Source organism: Danio rerio, chromosome 8 (assembly GCF_049306965.1).
Source record: "Danio rerio strain Tuebingen ecotype United States chromosome 8, GRCz12tu, whole genome shotgun sequence".
In the NCBI taxonomy this organism is placed as follows: Eukaryota; Metazoa; Chordata; class Actinopteri; order Cypriniformes; family Danionidae; genus Danio; species Danio rerio.
In genome coordinates, this window is record NC_133183.1 from 6,309,296 (window position 1) to 6,329,871 (window position 20,576).

At 38.3% G+C, this 20,576-nt stretch overlaps 2 protein-coding genes across 3 annotated transcripts; both read left to right on the forward strand.

Annotated features, from left to right (window-relative positions):
- The first annotated feature begins 560 nt into the window (after positions 1-560).
- Positions 561-3,314, forward strand: hsp70l (heat shock cognate 70-kd protein, like). Its single transcript, NM_001113589.1, is given in 2 exon segments — positions 561-665; positions 1,118-3,314. A coding segment is annotated over 1 exon segment (1,932 nt). The 5' UTR covers positions 561-665; positions 1,118-1,133; the 3' UTR covers positions 3,066-3,314.
- Positions 3,315-6,392: 3,078 nt separating this feature from the next.
- On the forward strand, positions 6,393-20,551 carry tmem127 (transmembrane protein 127). 2 transcript variants are annotated; one of them, XM_073909483.1, is made up of 4 exons: positions 6,393-6,680; positions 9,312-9,584; positions 11,644-11,808; positions 15,377-20,551. In XM_073909483.1, the coding sequence occupies exons 2-4, from the start codon at positions 9,347-9,349 to the stop codon at positions 15,685-15,687; spliced, it is 714 nt and encodes a 237-aa protein (XP_073765584.1). In that variant the 5' UTR covers positions 6,393-6,680; positions 9,312-9,346; the 3' UTR covers positions 15,688-20,551.
- The last annotated feature ends 25 nt before the right edge of the window (positions 20,552-20,576 follow it).

The following is a 20,576-nucleotide window of genomic DNA, read 5'->3' on the forward strand; positions in this document are numbered from 1 at the left end:
ATCCCAGAATAAAGTATTGGTTTTAACCAATCAATATAGTACAGTAAACATCCATTTGTTTTGTTGAAACGTTAAACGAATCTGACCAAGCTATTAGCTTATATAAAACAGGTTTGCCTTTTATGTAGCTGAAAATACCACAGGCCCGATTTTGCTACTGTGTAAAACATTTCAGCAAGATTTTTTTTATATTGCATTTTTTTCTACTGAATCGTTCAAACATTTTATCATTTTAGTTTGTTCATTCATTGCAACTGGAAAAACAACACACCACACAACCGCACATTTTTCAGCAATAAGTACAATAAAACACTCAAATAAAAAAAAACTTTTTAAATCTCTTTGTATTTTTGACCGCTGTTTCGCGTAATTTCACGGTAAAACTCTGGAAATCTCCACTACATTCCTCTCAGCGGCTCCTCTCAATGACAGCTGAAGAAGTGACGCGGCTGCCTGCTGTGTTTTGATTGGTCGAATTCACTGGAGGCTTCCAGAACAGTGTAGAGTCTGAACGGGTGCGCGCTCTGCTGTATTTAAAGGGCGAAAGAGAGACCGCAGAGAAACTCAACCGAAGAGAAGCGACTTGACAAAGAAGAAAAGAGCAGCCTGACAGGACTTTTCCCCGACGAGGTGTTTATTCGCTCTATTTAAGAATCTACTGTAAGGTAAGTCTCAATATATTGTACTCTAGTGGCTAATCAAAATTTTATAGAGATTATATGTACTTAATGTCAAAAAATCTACTTTGTATATGTAATCTTTTTACATGTGGACTGCCTATGTTCATCTTATTTTAGGTCTACTAGAAAATTATATTTCCCGTTTTCACAATAAGGATTTAAAAAAAAAGCAATGAACAGACTGGCATTTACTTTATGTTGCTGACATTATTATATATGAGCATAATAACCATAAATACTAGCAAATGTCCTAAATGAATTTGTGTTAATGTTGTCTACAAAAGAAAAGAAAATTAGCGTTTTACTTGTACAACTAATAATAACTTAGTTATTAAGAGAATTTCACTTGTTGACTAGAAAAATCCTTTCATAATGAAACAATTGCACCATAAATTGTATAAATATAAAATTAATTCTAATTGTTTTTTTTATTGCAGTTTCTTGAAATCAATCATGTCTTCTCCAAAAGAAATCGCTATTGGCATTGACCTGGGCACCACCTACTCCTGTGTGGGGGTGTTTCAGCATGGAAAAGTGGAGATCATCGCCAACGACCAGGGCAACAGAACAACACCCAGCTATGTTGCCTTCACAGACACAGAGAGGCTGATTGGAGACGCAGCTAAAAACCAGGTGGCCATGAATCCCAACAACACGGTGTTTGATGCCAAGAGGCTGATCGGCAGGAGGTTTGATGACCCTGTAGTGCAGTCTGACATGAAGCACTGGTCCTTCAAAGTCGTCAGTGATGGAGGAAAGCCAAAAGTTGCAGTGGAACACAAAGGAGAAAACAAGACCTTTAATCCTGAAGAGATTTCCTCCATGGTCCTGGTGAAGATGAAGGAGATTGCAGAAGCTTATCTGGGGCAGAAGGTGACCAACGCAGTTATCACAGTTCCAGCCTATTTCAACGACTCCCAGAGACAGGCCACTAAAGATGCTGGAGTCATCGCTGGACTGAATGTGCTCCGCATCATCAACGAGCCCACGGCTGCAGCCATCGCCTACGGCCTGGACAAAGGCAAATCCTCAGAGCGCAACGTGCTGATCTTTGACCTGGGCGGAGGCACCTTCGACGTGTCCATCCTGACCATTGAAGACGGCATCTTTGAGGTGAAGGCCACCGCTGGAGACACTCATCTGGGCGGTGAGGACTTTGACAACCGCATGGTGAACCACTTTGTGGAAGAGTTCAAGAGGAAGCACAAGAAGGACATCAGTCAGAACAAGAGGGCCCTAAGGAGGCTGCGAACCGCATGTGAACGAGCCAAGAGGACGCTCTCGTCCAGCTCTCAGGCCAGCATTGAGATCGACTCTCTGTACGAGGGCATCGACTTCTACACGTCCATCACCAGAGCTCGCTTCGAGGAGCTCTGCTCCGACCTCTTCAGGGGAACACTAGATCCTGTGGAGAAAGCACTGAGGGACGCCAAGATGGACAAGGCTCAGATCCACGACATCGTGCTGGTTGGGGGATCAACAAGAATCCCAAAGATCCAGAAGCTTCTGCAGGATTTCTTCAACGGCAGAGAACTGAACAAGAGCATTAACCCTGATGAAGCGGTGGCTTACGGTGCCGCGGTGCAGGCCGCTATCCTCATGGGCGACACCTCTGGAAACGTGCAGGACCTGCTGCTGCTGGACGTGGCCCCGCTGTCTCTGGGTATTGAGACCGCAGGTGGAGTCATGACGGCCCTCATCAAGCGCAACACAACCATCCCCACCAAACAGACCCAGACCTTCACCACCTACTCCGACAACCAGCCCGGCGTCCTGATCCAGGTGTTCGAGGGAGAAAGAGCCATGACCAAAGACAACAACCTGCTGGGCAAATTTGAGCTGACGGGAATTCCACCTGCGCCACGTGGCGTCCCGCAGATCGAAGTGACCTTCGACATCGACGCCAACGGGATCCTAAATGTATCGGCGGCGGACAAAAGCACCGGAAAACAGAACAAGATCACCATCACCAACGACAAGGGCAGGCTGAGCAAAGAGGAGATCGAGAGAATGGTGCAGGAGGCTGACAAGTACAAAGCTGAAGACGATCTGCAGAGAGAGAAGATTTCTGCCAAAAACTCCCTGGAGTCTTACGCCTTCAACATGAAGAACAGTGTGGAAGACGACAACCTGAAAGGCAAGATCAGCGAGGAGGACAAGAAGAGGGTTGTTGAGAAGTGCAATGAAGCCGTGAGCTGGCTGGAGAACAACCAGCTGGCGGATAAAGAGGAGTACGAACATCAGCTGAAGGAGCTGGAGAAAGTCTGCAATCCAGTCATCTCCAAACTCTACCAGGGAGGGATGCCAGCTGGAGGATGTGGAGCTCAGGCACGTGCCGCATCAGGGGCCAGCGCTCAGGGGCCCACCATTGAAGAGGTGGACTAAAGTTATGAACTCGCATGAACGTCGTCTGTCAGTCAGAATCCACGTAATGTTTTGACCAAACATATTTTTATACAACACTGCTGCTCTTATATTTCTGTTGCTATTTAGCAACCATTCACCACTGTAATTTATTTAAAGTGTACATTGTGATGTAAATAAAAGTGTAAATATTTTCATGAATTCAAAAAACTTTTATGTAAAAAAAATATATATATGAAAATGATTAATAAAGTGTTTGTACATGAGAACAGCAATGGAATGTGTTTTCATTCAGTAAGTGTGGTCATATGGTCTCTTTCTGCAGTCATGACATGTGTGCACTGAAATGACTCTTTAAAAGGAATTTGCTCATGGTTACATGATTTTACTGATCAACAAATGGCAAAACATTATAGACTAGATTGCCTTTTCACATGAAAATACCAGCAAAATGATAAAATGGTAATTTAAGGGTTTAGAAATTAGGCCATAATGATAAAAAGTGTGTCCCACTTCATAATAGGTGGCCTTAACTAATAGTAAAAGTATCAATACTGCACTAAAAATGTTCTCAGGGGAAAGTAAAAGTACACATTTTAAACTACTCAGTAAACTACAATTCCTGAGAAAAACTACTCAATTACAGTAATTTGAGTGTTTGTAATTAGTTACTTTACACCACTGGTTTCCATTCACTTATTTTTATGTGCATTTTGGAATATTACATAAAAAATGTTTAACGAAAGTGCCTAAGTTATGAAATTGTGCATAAGAGCACAACTGAGTAGCATAAACGTTTAATAAGATGAGAAAAAATGTGCATAAACTACAATGGAAGCACATACATTCCTACAACCACATACTCACTCATTCACACACGCATACACTTTTGCCGATTTAGATTACCCAATTCACCTATAGCGCATGTGTTTGGACTGTTGGGGAAACCGGAGCACCCGGAGGAAACCCACACCAACACGGGGAGAACATGCAAACTCCACAATGAAATGCCAACTGACCCAGCTGGCGCTCGAACCAGCGACCTTCTTGCTGTGAGGCGACAGTGCTAACCACTGCACCGCTGTGTTGCCAATATTGTAATTTTACATCACATAATAGCCGTTGTTCAAATTAGCAAAGTTTTTTGTTTGTTCTGTTTATAAATCAGGTTTAATCTATCAATTACTGAAAATAAAACACTGTTATCATGTTCAAAAATTATTATAAACTTATCTAACTCGGGGCGGTGTGGTGGCACAGTGGTTAGCACTGTCACCTCACTAGAAGATTGCAGGTTCGAGCCTCGGCTGGGTCAGTTGGCATTTCTGTGTGGAGTTTGCATGCTCTCTCCGTGTTCATGTGGGATTCATCCAGGTGCTCCGGTTTCCCCCACAAGCCCAAAGACATGCGCTATAGGTGAATTGGGTAAGCTAAATTGTCTAAAGCTAAATAGTGTGTGTGCGTGAATGGGAGTGTATGGGTGTTTCCCAGTGATAGGTTGCAGCTGGAAGGGCATCCGCTGCATAGCATATATGCTGGATAAGTCGGCGGTTCATTCCGCTGTGACCCCAGATTAATAAAGGGACTAAGCCGAAAAGAAAATGAAGGCATGAATGTCACCAAATAGCGTATTTAAACCTCACGATAACATACAAAATAAGTGGAATAATTGTGAAAAAATGTCAATTTTTGGAGAAAAAAAAGAACAACCACTTTCACCAGTCTGCCTACCGGCCTAAATATATCCGCAATTTTAATGGAGCTTTGCTTCTGTAGAACAACTAAAGAGGATCTTTAGCTGGAGATTGATTAATTGCAAGTCAATACAGTAGCAGCATCTGAGAGTCAAAAGAAAAACAGATTTAATAGTAAATTGGTAAAAGTAAAACAAAAATAATACCTGTCTCTCCTGATTATTTTGGCCAGCGGAGAAATTAAAATGGTCGTGCCCAACTGAGTCTGGTTCTCTCAAGTTTTTTTTTCTTCACTCCTATCAGGTGAAGTTTTTTTCCCTCTCCGCTGTCGCCACTGGCTGGCATGGTTCAGGATTGGTAGAGCTGCGCATCGATGAATTTGCTCTTCAGTGTTTGAACTCTCAGTAATGATTTTAAATCACACTGAACTGAGCTAAACTGAACTGAACTGAACTTAAACACTAAAAACTGAACTACACTGTTCCAGTTACTATGACCATTTATGTGAAGCTGCTTTGACACAATCGACATTGTTAAATGGCTATACAAATAAAGCTGAATTGAATTGAATTGAATTATTTATGGAGGTTTTCAGAAGTATAATGACTCCACAAGACTTGTTTACAGCATATTTACAGCATAAATAATACACATTTAAAATCCTCATAAAACTAATACAGACATTATATATATATATATATATATATATATATATATATATATACATATATATATATATATATATATATATATATATATATATATATATATATATATATATATATATATATATATATATAAAGAGCCTTCGACTTATTAATTCTTTCTATGTGTCTAGTGAATTTATTTAGGAAAGAGTTTAAATTGTTAATATTTTATTTTCTTTACAGTTCTAAAAAACTTTTTTTTCCAAACGTAAAATAAAAATATTGTCATTTCATTCATTTTCCTTCGAGTTAGTCCTATATTTATCTGGGATCACCATAACAGAATGAACCGCCAACTTATCCAGGATGTTTTACAAAGTGGATGTCCTTCCAGCTGCAACCCAGTACTGGGAAACACCCATTCGCTCTAACATGCAATTTGGCCAATTTAGTTTATTCAATTCCCCTACACTGCATGTCTTTGGACTGTGAGGGAAACCGGAGCACCTGGAGGAAACCCACGCCAACACGGAGAGAACATGCAAACTACACACAGAAATGCCAACTGACCCAGCCGGCACTTGAACCAGCGACCTTCTTGCTGTGAGGCGACAGTGCTAACCACTGCGCCTACGTGTTGACAATATTGTAATTTATTTTCACATGATAGTTTTTGTTTGCTCTGTTTGTAAATCAGAATTAATGCCTCAATTACTGAAAATAAAACATTGGTATCGTCTTTAAAAATGTATATAAACATATCTAACATGACACTTTTTGGTAAACGATCTTTAAAAGAAAACATTTTCTTTTCATCAGTCATCATGTCTTGAGTAGCTTACAGAATAACAACAACATCACAGCTATAAATCATTAATCCAGAAAAACAAAACACTTTCATTTCTTCATATTTACGTCATGCGTGTGCTCGAGAACTGGCGTCAGCCGAACGCACGCGTCTGATTGGTTCAAACGGCAACACACAGGAAACGGAAGTCTGAGGCAGCAGAAGCTCTTCGTCTGCTGGAGGAAGCGGACGAACTATTGTTTACGTTTTCTCACTGGAAATCAACAATAAAACACGCGAAAATGTCTAATAAATAGCGGCGATCGGCGGGATCTTTCATAACTGAACACATAATACATTTGTTTCAGTGAGTTATTTTGTATTTCAGTGGCTTTTGAGAGGGGTTTAAGGGATTTTGTGTGTGTTTTGAAGGTGTGAGGCCAGCTCATGTCATAAATGATCGAATCTGATTAAAATCGGACAGAGGAGCTTCGGTCACAACAAACAGGTAACGTTAACAGTTAATTTTCTGATTAAGTAAGAGCCATATTTGTTCATGAATACAGTTATGCTGTTAATCCTTTGTTATATAACAGGAAGATCTAAAATAAGTCAAAGAATATTCTTTGTATCTTAGTATTCTGTGTTTATTATAACAGAACAGTCAACAACTTATCACGAGTTATTGTTTTTCAAAAGATTCAAATCTCCTGATAATATGGTTTCTTTTTGGTTTATATTTAATTGTAACAAAGATAATGGTCTATTATTCTATTATTAATTGTACAATTGTTTTATCTTGTTGCTTGTTTTTGTTCTTTTTTTGGACATTGAGTTATTAGAAACTAATACATTTATAGTGACTAACAACCTTAACTTTGTCTTGAAACAATGATTATTATAAAAAGTGCTATACAAATTAACTTGAATGGAATTTAATGAAACTATTTGCCTTAGTAATGTTGGTGAACTAAAATAGTGGATAAATTCAATAATAATACAGGGTTCAAAGATAAGAACATTTTCTATTGGCCCGACTGGACCAGCGGTTCAGATTTTTACTTGCCCTGCCAAAATTTTCACTGGCCCCACCAAAATAAATAAATAAAAAATAGCTATTTCTTAGCCACATATTTTAAATAATGTCTCAATTTAAAATGTCTTAAAATATTTAAAATATTTAGCAGTAAAATACAGCAGTATGGAAAGAGTGCAGGTATTTTATTGCAAAACAAAAGGTGGCTGACTTAAAAGTGACGAAAAACTATGCAAAACATCACTTTTTTTCTTCGTTGTGTTGTACCCATGTAAATATCTTTTTCCACAATGTTAGAAGCAAACGGTGAACTTAAAAATGGTGAACTTAATGGTGAACTTAAACCAACTGAGTTCTGCAAAACCCAATAACTTAAGGCAACTCAAACCGTTTGAGGAAACTTATTGCAACGAGCCATTTAAGTACTCCATTAAAGTAATGAGGTATTTAATTAACTCATTGCCTAAAACATAATTTGGTAAATATTTAAAAAAGAAAAATTATTGAAAGGGGGGCTAATAATTCTGACTTCAACTATATATATATATATATATATATATATATATATATATATATATATATATATATATATATATAAATATATATATATGCCTCATAACTTGATGTTGCCGTCTCTTCACTGTACTTGTTTTTACCAGGTTGTGGAAAAAAATAAAGTGCTCACAACAACCAATCAGATAAAAGAAACCAAAAAGCAATATGGTGTTTACGACTTCACAGAAGGTAGGATTCAAAGACTTAAAAGCACAAATTGTTTCTGGATTCTAAGACTGTATTTGCACACAATTGACAAATAAACAAATAGTCGCAGGCAAATTAAAATTTTGTGACAAGGCAGCACTGGATTGATCGGGCCAGTAACGATTCTCTCTACTGTCCCGAACATCTATCAGGGCAGTCCTTATTGTTGGACCCTGTAATAATAATCAAGCGTTTTATCTTGAATTATTGTTGCTTGTGTTTGTTCTTTTTTATTAGACATTGAGTCTTGAAATACACACAGTGATAAATGAAGTGATTTAAATTATTGTTATTATTGTTTTATTAACGTTTATTAGAACCGTGTTCAAAGATGAATAATAAGTGATATTACACGTAATATATTAAAGTCTTAAGCCTGTCTTAAAGGGAGTGTTCACCCCCCCAATAAATAGTAAATTAAAAAAAAAAATCACTTTTTACTGACCTTCAAGTGGTTTCAAACCTTTACGAGTTTCTTTCTTGGTGTTAAACACAAAGTTATATGTTTTAAAGAAAGCTGAAAACCTGTAACCATTGATTTTCATAGTGTGACAAACAAATACTATTTAAGTCAATTTTCCAACACAGGTTTCCAACATACTTCAAAATATCTTCTTTCCTGTTCAATAGACAAATGAAACTCAAAGGTTTGAGACAAGTAAAGGGTGAGAAGATGATGACAGAAATTATGTAGACGTATATTAACGATTTTGCGTAAATCAGCATGCTGAAAATAACTTATTTCCTTTTCTTTGCATTGCCAATTAACATGCATCTTGACTGTTGCATAAAAAAATATTAGTTTAAATAACAAAATGAGATTTAATTAACCAAAAAGGGAAATAAATTTCTTTTAAATAAAGTGAAAATGAAAGAACTAAAAACTTCCAACTCAAATGTTCTTGAATAAAAGGTGTTGCAGTAATGTACAAATATGTAATGTCTGAAAAAGCGATTTAAGAGGTGTTTTGACAGTTCAGAGCCACCGTGCAAGTGAAAAGCTAAATACAGATAGTATTACATTAGTAAATGTGGCATAAATTTGTCTGCCTAATTTTAATATCGGACTAATAATGATACCATTAAAAATAGCATTTATCAGCCAAAAACGATAAGGCCGCCGATATATCGTGCATCCCTACACACTTTCACATTAGTAAATTAAAATCATTACTTAATAGGCTTAATTTTTTAAACCCAACATTATGTCTGACAAATCATTTTCATAATACAAATATTCTCTTAGTAATAATCACAGTTAATTACTTAATTGATTTAATATGTATTTTTTTTTCAGCTGAGATCAAACCCTACTTTTTCTCCACTTTATTTGAGTTTTAGTAATTTGATAAAGAGTTTTGAGTGGGTCTGAGAGCATGTACGCACCACCTGGAAATGCTGTTCCTGCTAACCGGAGGAGGAGAGGTGGCACAGCTCTGCCCAAACAGCCGGAGAGGAGTCTGGCGTCTGCTTTGCCCGGGGCCCTCTCCATTACGGCCCTCTGTACAGCCCTGGCAGAACCAGCCTGGCTCCGCGTCCACGGAGGAACGTGCCCTAGACAGGAGCTCGGTGTTGCAGACGTCCTGGGATATATAGATGACAAACTCATAGATGGTTGGTATCCCAAACTGAGACACTACCATTTTAAATAGTGTCATTTTTTTCCCTCAAGGCTGAATTTATTTAATGAACATATAGTGAAAGTGTGAAATATGATTATTGCATTATTAAAATTATTAGTTGGTAACACTTGAGTTTGTCTGTTCACAGTAATAATAACAACTATTGGCTTATTACCTGCCTTTATTAATATATTAACGGTGTTTTAGCACTTATAAAGTATACGCTTATTCTAAATCCCTAATCCTAGCCAATAGTGACACTGTGAAATATAGACAAGATTTATTTGTTTTCATTTTTTGTTGTTTGTTTTTAAAAAAAAAAAAAAATATATATATATATATATATATATATAAAAGTCCTGTTAAAAAAAAAAAATAAATATATATATATATATATATATATATATATGTATATATATTTTTTAAATAAATAAATAAATAAATATAAATATAAATATATATATATATATATATATATATATATATATATATATATATATATATATATATATATATTTATTTATTTATTTAAAAAAAATATATATATATATATATAAACAGGACTTTGTTTATAAATGGATTGTTAAATAGTATTCAATAATAATCAATACTGAATAATATGAAACATTTTGTGGCTGTTTTTTGCTGTATTAATCAGTCCCAACTCACACTAATAATTACAGCTTATTACCTGTTTGTATGTTATTAAGATATTAACTATGTTTTATTAACTATGTTTATTCTACATCTCTAATCCTACACAATACCTAAACCCAACTATACCTTAATACCTTAGTATTAAAAAGTCACTAATTAATAGTTTATTGAGCTAACCTTAGTTAATAGTTTGCTAATAGTGTTGATTGTATATTAAAATAAAGTGTTACCCACCTGTTTTCTGATATTTATAATATAAATAAATATATGTATGATATAAATAAATAAGAAGAAATAAATGATATAATTAATTTTTGATGCAAAGCTGAACTGTCATCATCGCTACTGCAGTCTTCAGAAATCCCTCTATAGGGCAATTTACACTGCAATGCATTTTTTTCATGATTCTCTGATAAATTGAAGCCAGTATATATTTGAAATTGATAATTTCTTTGTCACTTTGGATGAGCAATAACTCTTTGCTTAATAAAATAAAAAACACCTAAAAAAAAAGATAAAAAATATTTTACTTACCTCATTCTTTTGAATCATAGTTTATCTTATTCACTTCATTCTGTAATGCGGAACTGTGCTCGTTTTTGTGCTTATTTTAAATGTTCCGGTTCATTCTCTATGGGAGGCGAGGCAGTGGCACAGTAGGTAGTGCTGTCGCCTCACAGCAAGAAGGTCGCTGGGTCGCTGGTTCATACCTCGGCTCAGTTGGCGTTTCTGTGTGGAGTTTGCATGTTCTCCCTGCCTTCGAGTGCTCCGGTTTCCACCACAGTCCAAAGACATGCGGTGCAGGTAAATTGGGTAGGCTAAATTGTCCGTAGTGTATGAGTGTGTGTGTGAATGTGTGTGTATGTGTTGCCCAGAGATGGGTTGTGGCTGGAAGGGCATCCGCTGCATAAAAAACTTGCTAGATAAGTTGGCGGTTCGTTCCGCTGTGACGACCCCGGATTATTAAAGGGACTAAGCCGACAAGAATATTAATGAATGAATTCTCCATGGGAGAAATGACTAGGAATAATAAACAGCAGAAAACTGTCAAACTACTCGCTGTACAAACAAGTGTATTCATGAAAATAAATGAAAAGTAGAAGAAAATAACAAGAATATATGTTTGCAAAATCAAGCAGCAGAACGAGCTGTATTTAACGTCTAAAAATCAGTGGAAGTGAATAAAACCGGAAGTCTTGAGCCTAAAAGTTTAGGCTCGCTTGTAATTTCAATATTTGTTCATATTAATAAATACACTAACATTAACTAATTGAACCTTATTGTAAAGTGTTACTATTTATACTTTGATATTGTTGAACTGTACTTAAAACTGAAATGGAGATCTATTACTTTTGCTGTCAATATGACAATGTTTTGTTAATCCTCTCCCACAGAATTCTGCATTAACTCTCAGTCCATCCTGCTCCTGCGGGTCATTGCTGCTTTCTGTTTCTTGGGCATTCTGTGCAGCCTGACGGCATTTCTGTTGGACGTCTTTGGACCCAAACACCCAGCCCTCAAGATCACACGCAGATACGCTTTCGCTCACATTCTCACAGGTACAAATTCACCATCACTGATTTATTTCTTAATATAAACTTCTTTATACTTAAAGGGATGGTCCACCCAAAAATGATTGTTCAGTTTTACTCCACATCCTCGTGTAGTTTAAACTCATTAGACTCTGTTTTAAACACAAATTATGACAAGTTTAATGACGCCAAAGAGGTTTCTGATCCTCCGTTCAAGTCACCAAAACATTGATCTAAAAATTCATAAAAGGCATGAATTTGTTTAGATCAGTGGTTCCCAAAGTGGGGGTCGGGACCCCTTGGGGATTGCTTGGTGATTTCCAAAAGTCAAATAAATTTTATTAAAGTATTTAATTTACCATATTTTATCCATAACCCACAGAAGATAAAAATAGTAGGTAATAGTTACATAAAAAGGCAACAACATGCAAATTAGAAGCCATCAGCTTTTTTATTTATTTTCATAGGATTGTGCGTTTACGTTAGATTAACAACACAGCAATAGCGTCAGCAGCAGCAGATATATTTTATAGCACCAGGTTAAACTTTGACACCTTTATGGCAATCAGATACATTAAAAATAAATACAGGCTACAACTGAACATTGAGGATGATCTCTGAGTGGCGTTCCCCAAATTTAAACCAAGAATAGACTTGTGCTAAAAACATTGTGCCCAACAGTCTCATGAGGTGAGGTTAAGATTAAATTAAACAATTTAATAAATGACTATATGAATTATAGCCTATGGTTGTTAGATTTTTTTTTTGTGTTATCAATATGCTCATGTTTATATAGGCCTATAAAGTTGTGTGTGCAACATATGTATATTTATAACAACCTCCGAGGTTTGGGGGTTGCGGGCTGCGAGCCTGGCTCAGATGATGCTAACTAGTGCTGGGCAAAGATTAATCGCATCCAATATAAAAGTTTTGTTTTGACATAATGTATGTGTGTGTATTATGTATATTTATTAGAGGTGTGAACCTATACTGCTCTCACGGTTCGGTTACGATTATCATGCCTTCGATTCTGTTCAATTCGATATCTCGGTGCATCACGGTGCATTGACGATGCTTTCCATATACAGTGTTATATTTTAGGGGGGAGGCTATAACAAGCTGTCTGTATAAACACAGAGACACACAGCACCGCACTGTCTGTCATTCAAACACATACACAAACATAGATAGCACCAAACAAACAAACACACACACACACACACACACACACACACACACACACACACACACACACACACACACACACACACACAAGCCCTCGCAACAGGGAGAGCTCGAGCTGAGCGGAGCAGAAAACCGAAAAAAAAATAAGCACTTTTCTGACGGTCCCTTAATGAGAGCTCCTCTCCCGGCTAAACACATATTGCGAGGGCTTAAACGGAGCAGTGCTCGTAATGTCGAGCGAAAAAAAAAAAAGAAAGACAGCTGTGAAACATAACCAGCGTTGTCTTTTTGTAGGAAACACACTTTAGATCTTTTTAGGGTAAGCGGTTTTTGAGTTATAGCCGTCTATAACTGAATGTGTGTCAAGAATATCCAAAACAAAACCAACTGAACCGCGCTCATTTCTGCCGCCCCCCTGAATGTACAGCGCCCTAAGCATTTGCCTATGGTGCCTATGCCACGGGCCGGCCCTGAGTTGGCTGAGTGTTGTAAATACTCGCGCTCACCTCCCTCGCGATAGAGCGCATAGGAGATAAATGACGTCAGTACATAATACCCGGTTATGATTATTACTGAACCGATACCTAATTGTCCGCGTCTGCATCGCGGTGCACCGAAGAAACAATTAATTTTGACACCCCTAATATATATATATTATTTTTTTTTAGCATTCTTCTTCAGTATATCTACCTTTGTGTTGAAAGAAACTCAAAATAAAAGAAACTCAAACAGGTTTTAAACAAGTCTATGATGAATTAATGATGACAGAACTTTTATATTTGGGTGAACTATGCCTTTAAAGGTGACCTGTTATGCCCCTTTTTACAAGATGTAAAATAACTCTCTGATATCGCTAGAATGTGTGTATGTGATGCTTCAGCTCAAAATACCATACAAATGCTTTATAACTCTTTGAAACTGCTCCTTTTAGGCTTTGATCCTAATTGGGCAATTTTGGTGACTGTCGCTTTAAATTCAAATGAGATTGTGCTCTTTTTTAAAAAAAAAGAGGGCGGAGCTAGAAATGCCTGCATGTCAGCATAGTAGCAAATTCACAAACAAGACTAACGTCATGGTAATGAGGGAGAGATGGTCAACAATGGGCGGGGCTTTCCCCCTCTGATGACACGTACAAAGGAAGAATGTCAATCAAAGTGTGTCTGCAGACTGTTTTTATCACGTGTGATTATAAACAATAGAAATAATAAAGTTTTACCATTAAAAACAGGTTACAGGGTTCTTACGGGTGCTGGAAATCCTGGAAAATGCTTGATTTTTAATATAGTGTTTTCAAGGTTAGAAAAGTGCTTGGATTTTGGACAAAGTGCTTGAACCTGCTTGAATTTAATTTTGCTAAGCTCGAAATTGACTGTTTTGGTTGCATATGCGCACAATTTTATCTGTGACCTCTAAATATGTTTGGGAGCATATGTGCGAGGGCTTAAATTGTTGTTGTGCGACCAGTTTTCATTGCTAAATGTTCACCGCATGCATGTATTTATGGAGCTAATAATATGCCAAAACAGTCTGAATTTGAATTGTGTTAAATTTAATTATTAATAATTGTAAGCTAATAAAACTGATCATATGCTATTAAAAATGTTCAACTGAATTTGAATTTCTTAACTCGATTATAGAACGTCTAAATTTTAAGACAATTTTTTTAAGTCAGATTTTTATAGACATATTTTCAAACTTTAGATTTTTTGGTTCTGAATTTAAAGACTGCAGATTTTGGGTATGTAAAAAAAATACAGTTTTAAGTTTTTTAAAAATTCAAACTATTCAAATTCAGATAGTTTTGGCATTTTTAGCTTAATACTTATTTAGGAAACATTTACCCAGAATGCAACTTTGCATCTGAAACGCCAATTCAATGACTGTAAAAAATAAAATAGCAATGCACTTGAAATATTATGAACGACTGGTCATGAAAGTTTGGTTCTACACCCAAACAAAATCTGACTGTGAGCTAATTTCCTGAGATATCAACTTTAAGTAGAAAGAGACCAAACTTAAAAACATACTTCATCCAATAACTGAACTTTTTTAAATTAATTTTTTCATTATTTTTGGGTGAACTGTCCCAATAAATCTAAGCTCCAAAATATTCAACAATTTACGTGTAAATGTCATATTGTGTTTTTTAAAATAGCACAATGAATTTAAATGTGAATAAGTACATACAGAATATATTAACATGATTAACTGTGATAGTTAGGTGCTGGAAAAGCATACAAATGCACCTTGAAAGTGCTTGGAAAGTGCTGGAATTTGAAGTTGGAAAAAGTGTAAGAACCCTGGGTTATATTCACATACTGTTGCCACACAACTGCATTTAAACCCCTTATAAAAGTAATTTTTGCATAATAGTCCCCCTTTAATGTCTTGATGTTCCTCTGTTTTGCAGTGCTTCAGTGTGCTACAGTGATCGGCTTCTGCTACTGGGCTTCAGAACTGATTCTGTCCCTCCAGCAGCAGCACAAGAAGTACCACGGCTCGCTCATCTACGTCACTTTCGCCATCAGCTTCTACCTGGTGGCTGGTGCAGGTGGAGCCTCGATTTTAGCCACAGCAGCAAACTTGCTCCGCCATTACCCCACAGAGGAGGAGGAGCAGGCGCTGGAGCTGCTCTCAGAGATGGAGGAGAGCAGCGAAACATACCCTGCCGACTACGACATTGCCAATCAATTCCAGCCTCCTCCGGCTTACACACCCTGAGCGCCAAATGTGTCGCCTGTGTTTTTTCCGCCCAACGCCACTCCTGTCTTCTGGTGCCACCTTCGGCCTTCAGACAAAGAAATGACGTTCTGATTTTAGGTGCCCCATTAAAAACGAATATACAGTTGAAGTTGAAATTCTTAGCCCTCCTGTGACTTTATTTTTTTTTCCAACTAATGTTTAACGGAGCAAGAATTTTTTGACAGCATTTCCTATAATATTTTTTATGGAGAAAGTCAGATTTGTTTAAATTTGGTTCAAATAAAAGCAGTTTTAATTTTTTAAAAACATTTTAAGGTCAATATTATTAGCCCCCTTAAGCACGACCTATTTTCGATTGTCTAAAAAACAAATCACCATTATACAATGACTTGCCTAATTACCCTAACCTGCCTAATTAAGCTTTATAATTGCACTAAGCTGAATACTAGTGAAACGGAGGCCAGCTAGCGAAGTGCTGTGCAGGTAAACCTCCCTCCTCTGATCTCTAAAGGTGCTCCAGCAACAGATGTTAGAGGCCATGGTCTTTAGCCTTCTTGTTAGAGCAACCGACTCCCTTACAAAGAATCGCCGCTTGGATCCCAGCTCAGAACGGGATGAGTGCAGTAGGACTGGTAGGTTACATGTGGGGGCTCGTCCGGGATGGGAGTGAGGTTTATGCCGAGTTCAAACTGCATGTATTTTGCCCTGATTTTGATTTGCTGTCAGGTTTTGAGAAATCGCTGACAAAGGCCTGAAATCACAGGCAAATCGGTGCTCGTGCACAGGAGTAACAATCACACAATGTGAACTATCAAAGACACAATCTGGGAGAATCACAGATGAGTCGCCAACACCCGTGAGATATTTGGCATGCTAAATATCTGGACCTGTCGGTAATTGTGTTATTGAAAATAACATCAGTGATTACCTACAGCCAATGAGCGAGCAGCATCCACTTGTATGGGTGTCTGTAGGCCAGCAGGCAAGGCCGGAGCAAGCTGAACTGCCGCTCTAGGCAAAGGACGATCATGCTGCCCTCAACCCAAAACTGAAAACGGTAATGGTCGCAGACATAACTAAAGACACAGGGGGTGAGGGAGGTGTCGCGGACATAACTGAGGACGCGGGTGTTGAGGGTGGTGTTGCGGACGCCGCCCTCTCTATTCTGCCGCTTCAGGCAGTCGCCTAGGTCGCCTCTATGGACGCACCGGCCCTGCCAGCAGGAGGATGAGGGAGAAGTTAAAAGCGCTTATTTTCAGTTCATTTGGACCCAAGAAATGGTGGAAAAAAATAGTGGAAATTTGGCAGGAGCACTCGTGTTTGTTTGACAAGTCATTTGAGCAATACCACAACCAGGTCGAAAAAGAAAAAGTTTGAGAGAAATTAATTGCTAGTTCTCTTTAACAGCCGGGTGAACAAAATAAGTACTTTTTTACCCCACTAAAGGCTTCTTTCTCATGAAGTTAATAACAAAAGATATAATACATGACCTTGTGTTGTTTAAATGTCACTTTTCAAGTGTGTTTGGTTGTAAGAGACGTAGATTGTGGACTGAAACAAAATTGTTGGCGATTCTTCCAATTGTAAAGTCATCCAGTGTGAAACCCCTTATCGCCGAACCATCCTAGAGTGTGAACACCAGCACCGTCAGAATGCTACCCCAGATAGTCATGCAGTGTGAAAACATTTGTGACATGACTACTTTTAAAATTGTGCAGTCTGAACTCTGCATTAGGGGGATGAGAGTAACGGAGGCCAGCTAGCAAAGTGCTATGCAGGTAAACCTCACTCCTCTGACCTCTAAAGATGCTCTAGCAATCGACGCAAGAGGCAGTGTTTTTTTTTCCTTCTTGGTAGAGCAACTGACTCTCATATAAAGAATGGCTGGTTTAATCTCAGCTCAGAATGGGATGAGTGCAGTAGGACAAGTGGGTTACATACGGGGACTTGTTCGGGATGGTGAAGTTTAGGGTAGTGAGTGTAACGGAGGCCAGCTAGTGAAGTGCTATGCAGGTAAACCTCACTCCTCTGACCTCTGAAGTTGCTCTAATGACAGATGCTAGATGCCATGGTCTTTAGCCTCCTTGTTAGAGCAACTGGCTCATGCAAAGAATCGCCGGCTCGATCCCAGCTCAGAACGGGATGGGTGTAGGACCGTTGGGGGCTCGTCCAGTGTGGGAATGAGGTTTAGGGGAGTAAGTGTAGTGGAGGCCAGCTAGCGAAGTGCTATACTGGTAAACCTCACTCCTCTGACCTCTAAAGGAGCTCTACCGACAGAAGCAAGAGGCCATGGTTTTTAGCCTCCTTGTTAGAGCGACCGACCCATACAAAGAATCGTCGGTTCGATCCCAGCCTAGAGCGGGATGGGTGCAGTCGTACCGATTGGTTACCTGTGGGGGCTTGTCCGGGATGGGAGGGAGGTTTAGGGGGGTGAGTGTAACTGAAGCTAGCTAGTGGTGCTCTACCAACAGATGCAAGGAGCCATGGTCTTTAGCCTCCTTGTTAGAGCAACTGGCTCTCATACAAAGAATCGTTGGTTCGATCCCAGCTTAGAGCGGGATGAGTGCAGTAGTACCGATGGGTTACCTGTGGGGGCTCGTCCGGGATGGGAGAGAGGTTCAGGGGTGTTAGGGTAACGGAGACCAGCTAGTGATTTGCTATGGTGGTAAACCACACTCCTCTGACCTCTAAAGGTGATATTGAGACAGATGCTAGAGGCTATGGTCTTTAACCTTCTTTTTAGAGCAACTGACTTTGATACCAGCTCAGCACAGGATGGGTGCATTAGGACCAGTGGGTTACATGTGGGGGCTCATCTGGCATAGGAGTGAGGTTTAGGGGGGTGAGTGTAACCGAAGCTGGCTAGTGGTGCTCTACCAACTGATACTAGGGGCCATGGTCTTTAGCCTCCTTGTTAGAGAAACTTGCTCTCATACAAAGAATCAGTGGGGGCTCGTCCGGGATAGAAATGACCTCTAAAAGTGCTCTTGTGACAGAAGCTTGAGGCCATGGTCTTTAGCCTCCTTGTTAGAGCAACTGGCTCTCATACAAAGAATCGTTGGTTCGATCCCAGCTTAGAGCGGGATGAGTGGAGTAGTACCGATGGGTTACCTGTGGGGGCTCGTCCGGGATGGGAGGGAGGTTTAGGGGTGTTAGGGTAACGGAGACCAGCTAGTGATCTGCTATGGTGGTAAACCACACTCCTCTGACCTCTAAAGGTGTTATTGAGACAGATGCTACAGGCTATGGTCTTTAACCTTCTTGTTAGAGAAACTGACTTTGATACCAGCTCAGCAAAGGATAGGTGCAGTAGGACCAGTGGGTTACATGTGGGGGCTCATCCGGGATAGAAGTGAGGTTTAGGGGGGTGAGTGTAACTGAAGCTAGCTAGTGGTGCTCTACCAACAGATGCTAGGTTCCATGGTCTTTAGCCTCCTTGTTAGAGAAACTTGCTAACATACAAAAAATCACTGGGGGCTCGTCCGGGATAGGAATGACCTCTAAAAGTGCTCTTGTGACAGAAGCTAGAGGCCATGGTCTTTAGCCTCCTTGATAGAGCAACTTACTCCCATGTAAAGAATCACTGGTTCGATCCCAGCTCAGAACAGGATGGGTGCATTAGGACCGGTGGGTTGCACTAGCATTTTGAAAAATATCTAGTAAAACGTTATATCCTGAGATCATGGCAAAGATAAAAGAAATTAGATATTAAAACTATTATTATCATCTTTCCGTTAAACAGAAATTAGGGGGGAAATAAACAATATAAGTTAATATAATAATATAATAATTCAGAAGGGCTAATGATTCTGTCTTCAACTGTATATTCTGTAATCCAGATCATGCAGAACGGCCATATCCATGCAGACGGTTTAATGAACGTTATATTTTGGCTTGCGTGCATGGAATAAATTAGAAAATAACAATGGCATCGCTTGTAGAATTCCATCTTGCAGTAGTTTGCATGTATCTGGCAGTAAAAACACACACTGATCTAAAATCTGGGTATTTTTTGGCACGCTTCATTATTGATTAAAGACTTGAATAATGCAAAGCATCTCAGCAAAATGCTTGTTGAAGATGAGTTTACGGCATATTAAAGTGTGGGGAATTAGTCTATGTGTAATCATATTGTTTCCAAAGGTATCTTTTCTCCCTGCTTCATCACAGATTCATCATATTTGTCATTGTAAATGCTGAGCTGCACTTTTGACTTTTTATTCCTGATTTTCAAGATTTCTTTCCTTATTTTAAACATTCAAATGATCATTTTAATTCATCATTAGTCAACAGATGCTGCCGTATATGTTTCACATTTTTACAAAATAATTTCAATCAGTTATTGTAATGTTATTTTAATGCACATATATAGACGCAAATACCCAAGATAGACAGTCAAATTATTTATTATTTATTATCCAACTCTTAAAGAAACTACAAATCAGTCATTCGGAGACTTTCAGGTTTGCCAACATTACATTTTTGAGTGTGTATTTTGAGTATTAATTAAATTCTGTTTGTTTTTTTATTTTATAATTTGTGAAATTGTGTTTGGTGTGTTTTGATAGTAATAGTGTGAGTATGTTCAGATGAAAGAGTCTTAACACATTCGGTCATGATTGTATCCACAATTGACTTGTCTAGCTTTTTCTCTGGTCTGATTATTTTTGATATAAAAATCACTGCATGACATTTGATACTGCACTTGTGTTGCATAAATGGACTGTAATTGTTCTGATTTCACACTTTTGCATACAGTTTGGTTGTTTTTTTTTAGTAATCTGGTGGTTTTGTGTACTAGATTATTTCCATTTCCTTTCTGTTACATTTGAAATACGTTTACTGACAAAAAATAAAAAATAAAAAAAAACTGTTCGAGCAACATGTGCGTGCATGTTTCCTCAATG